Below are 1,528 nucleotides of genomic sequence, written 5' to 3' on the forward strand. Positions count from 1 at the left end.
GTGTGTTCCGGGGAAGACCCCAGGGCTGGGGGCGGCTGGGGGCTGCGCGGTGCATGTCCAGCGGCTTGGCCAGTGGAGCCTGGAGGGCACCCCGCAGGTCGCAGAGCCCTGTGAGTCCTGCCCCGAGGCCCCGGCAGGACGGAGCCTGGAGGGCGTGTCCAGCGCTGTGGCCTGATCTGGAACAGGAGGTGGGGGCCGCTGCGGGCCTGTGGCTGGGGAGGCCGGGCGGTGGACTGCGTGGAGCCTTGGGGGCGCCAAGGCCCACGGTCCCGGTGCATCGTGTCTCTGCGTCCTCCCGCCCGGTGCTTCAGCGGGGTAGAGGCCCTTTGGCCATGCCGGCAGGTGCCTCCGCACCTGGGCACTTGGACGGGTCTGCGCCGGCCTGCTGTGGCCGGGCCAGTGCTGGCCCTGGGGTTGCTTTTTTAAAGATTGATTCATTATGCACACAAGAGACGAGAGCTGGGGTGTGTCCAGAGGTGTGTGGGTGAAAGGACTCCCCAGGGACAGAGTGGGGAGCAGATCCACTGACACCCCCTGCTGAGGGGGCAGCGGGGAGACAGGAGGGGTCTGCTGGCGACCGAGCATGCTGCAGTGGCTTGGTAATGCTGCGCTCCAGCCCGCTGGCCACCCGGGAGGGCCCTGGCTCAGTCTTTAAGGACAGAGGCCGGGAGCGAGGCCCGCGGAGTTGAGAGGGTCGCTCGTGTGCAGCGGGCCGTAGAGGCCAGTGCAGGATGCTGCAGGGACAGCCTGTGCCCGGGGCGTCCGCAAGAACTAGGAGTCGGAGTGGACCGGATGCAGCACAGGGCAGTTGCCCAGCCTGGACGCCCTGTTCCCGGGGAGGCCCAGGGCCAGTGGTCACCGCGCAGAGCATGCAGGTCCGACCACCGGCCAGAGGGAGGCCAGAGGGAGTGAGCCAGCCTCTCTGCCGAGCCCCGGGGCCTCTGGGGCCTGGAGTGGGGGCGCAGCCCCGGCCAGCAGCCCCCGGGCTCGGAGGAAGAAAGGCGGTTCTGGGCCCCACCGGCCACAGCTGTCTCTGAGGGCGCCTGGAACCGCAGTGACCTTGGGTGTGCTCTCCAGCACCCCACTCGCCCCGAGGGCTCCTCGCAGCCCTGGCAAGAGAAGGGACAAGGACCCCCGTGCCCCGTGCGCTGTCCCCACATGGGCCACCCGTGCGGGGAACAGCTGGGGTGCGGCCCGTGGTGCAGGGGTGCAGGACAGGCGGGTCCACTGAGAGCCTGGGCGGGCGCAGCGGGGACAGGAGCAGGGCTGGGGGTGCCGGTGCCCGGGGCTGTGCGGCCGGGCCCTGGGGCCTCGCACTTGCTTGCTGCAGGAGTGGGGGGGCCGGCCTTGGCACAGTGGTGCAGGGCCCCGCCCCCACCGCCACAGTCAGGGGACCCCTCTGCCTCCCCAGAAAGAGGCCCCCACCCAGCACCGTGGCCTCCGGCCTTGCTGATGCGGGGTTCAGCCGGTAGCCCCCTCCCCGCAGCCTGGCTCGTGGGTGGCTCTGGCAGAGAGGCGCCCGGCCAGC

At 71.3% G+C, this 1,528-nt stretch overlaps 1 protein-coding gene across 1 annotated transcript in view; it reads left to right on the forward strand.

Annotated features, from left to right (window-relative positions):
* CCDC57 (coiled-coil domain containing 57) overlaps positions 1-1,472 on the forward strand; it is a 4,670-nt gene extending 3,198 nt beyond the window's left edge. The window contains exons 5-6 of the mRNA XM_012734739.1: positions 1,078-1,187; positions 1,412-1,472. Of these exons, the coding sequence (XP_012590193.1) occupies positions 1,078-1,187; positions 1,412-1,472 (171 nt within the window). The remainder of the gene's footprint in view (positions 1-1,077; positions 1,188-1,411) is intronic.
* Positions 1,473-1,528: the final 56 nt, after the last annotated feature.

Source organism: Condylura cristata, unplaced genomic scaffold (genome assembly GCF_000260355.1).
Source record: "Condylura cristata isolate star-nosed mole 26May11 unplaced genomic scaffold, ConCri1.0 scaffold00068, whole genome shotgun sequence".
Lineage (NCBI taxonomy): Eukaryota > Metazoa > Chordata > Mammalia > Eulipotyphla > Talpidae > Condylura > Condylura cristata.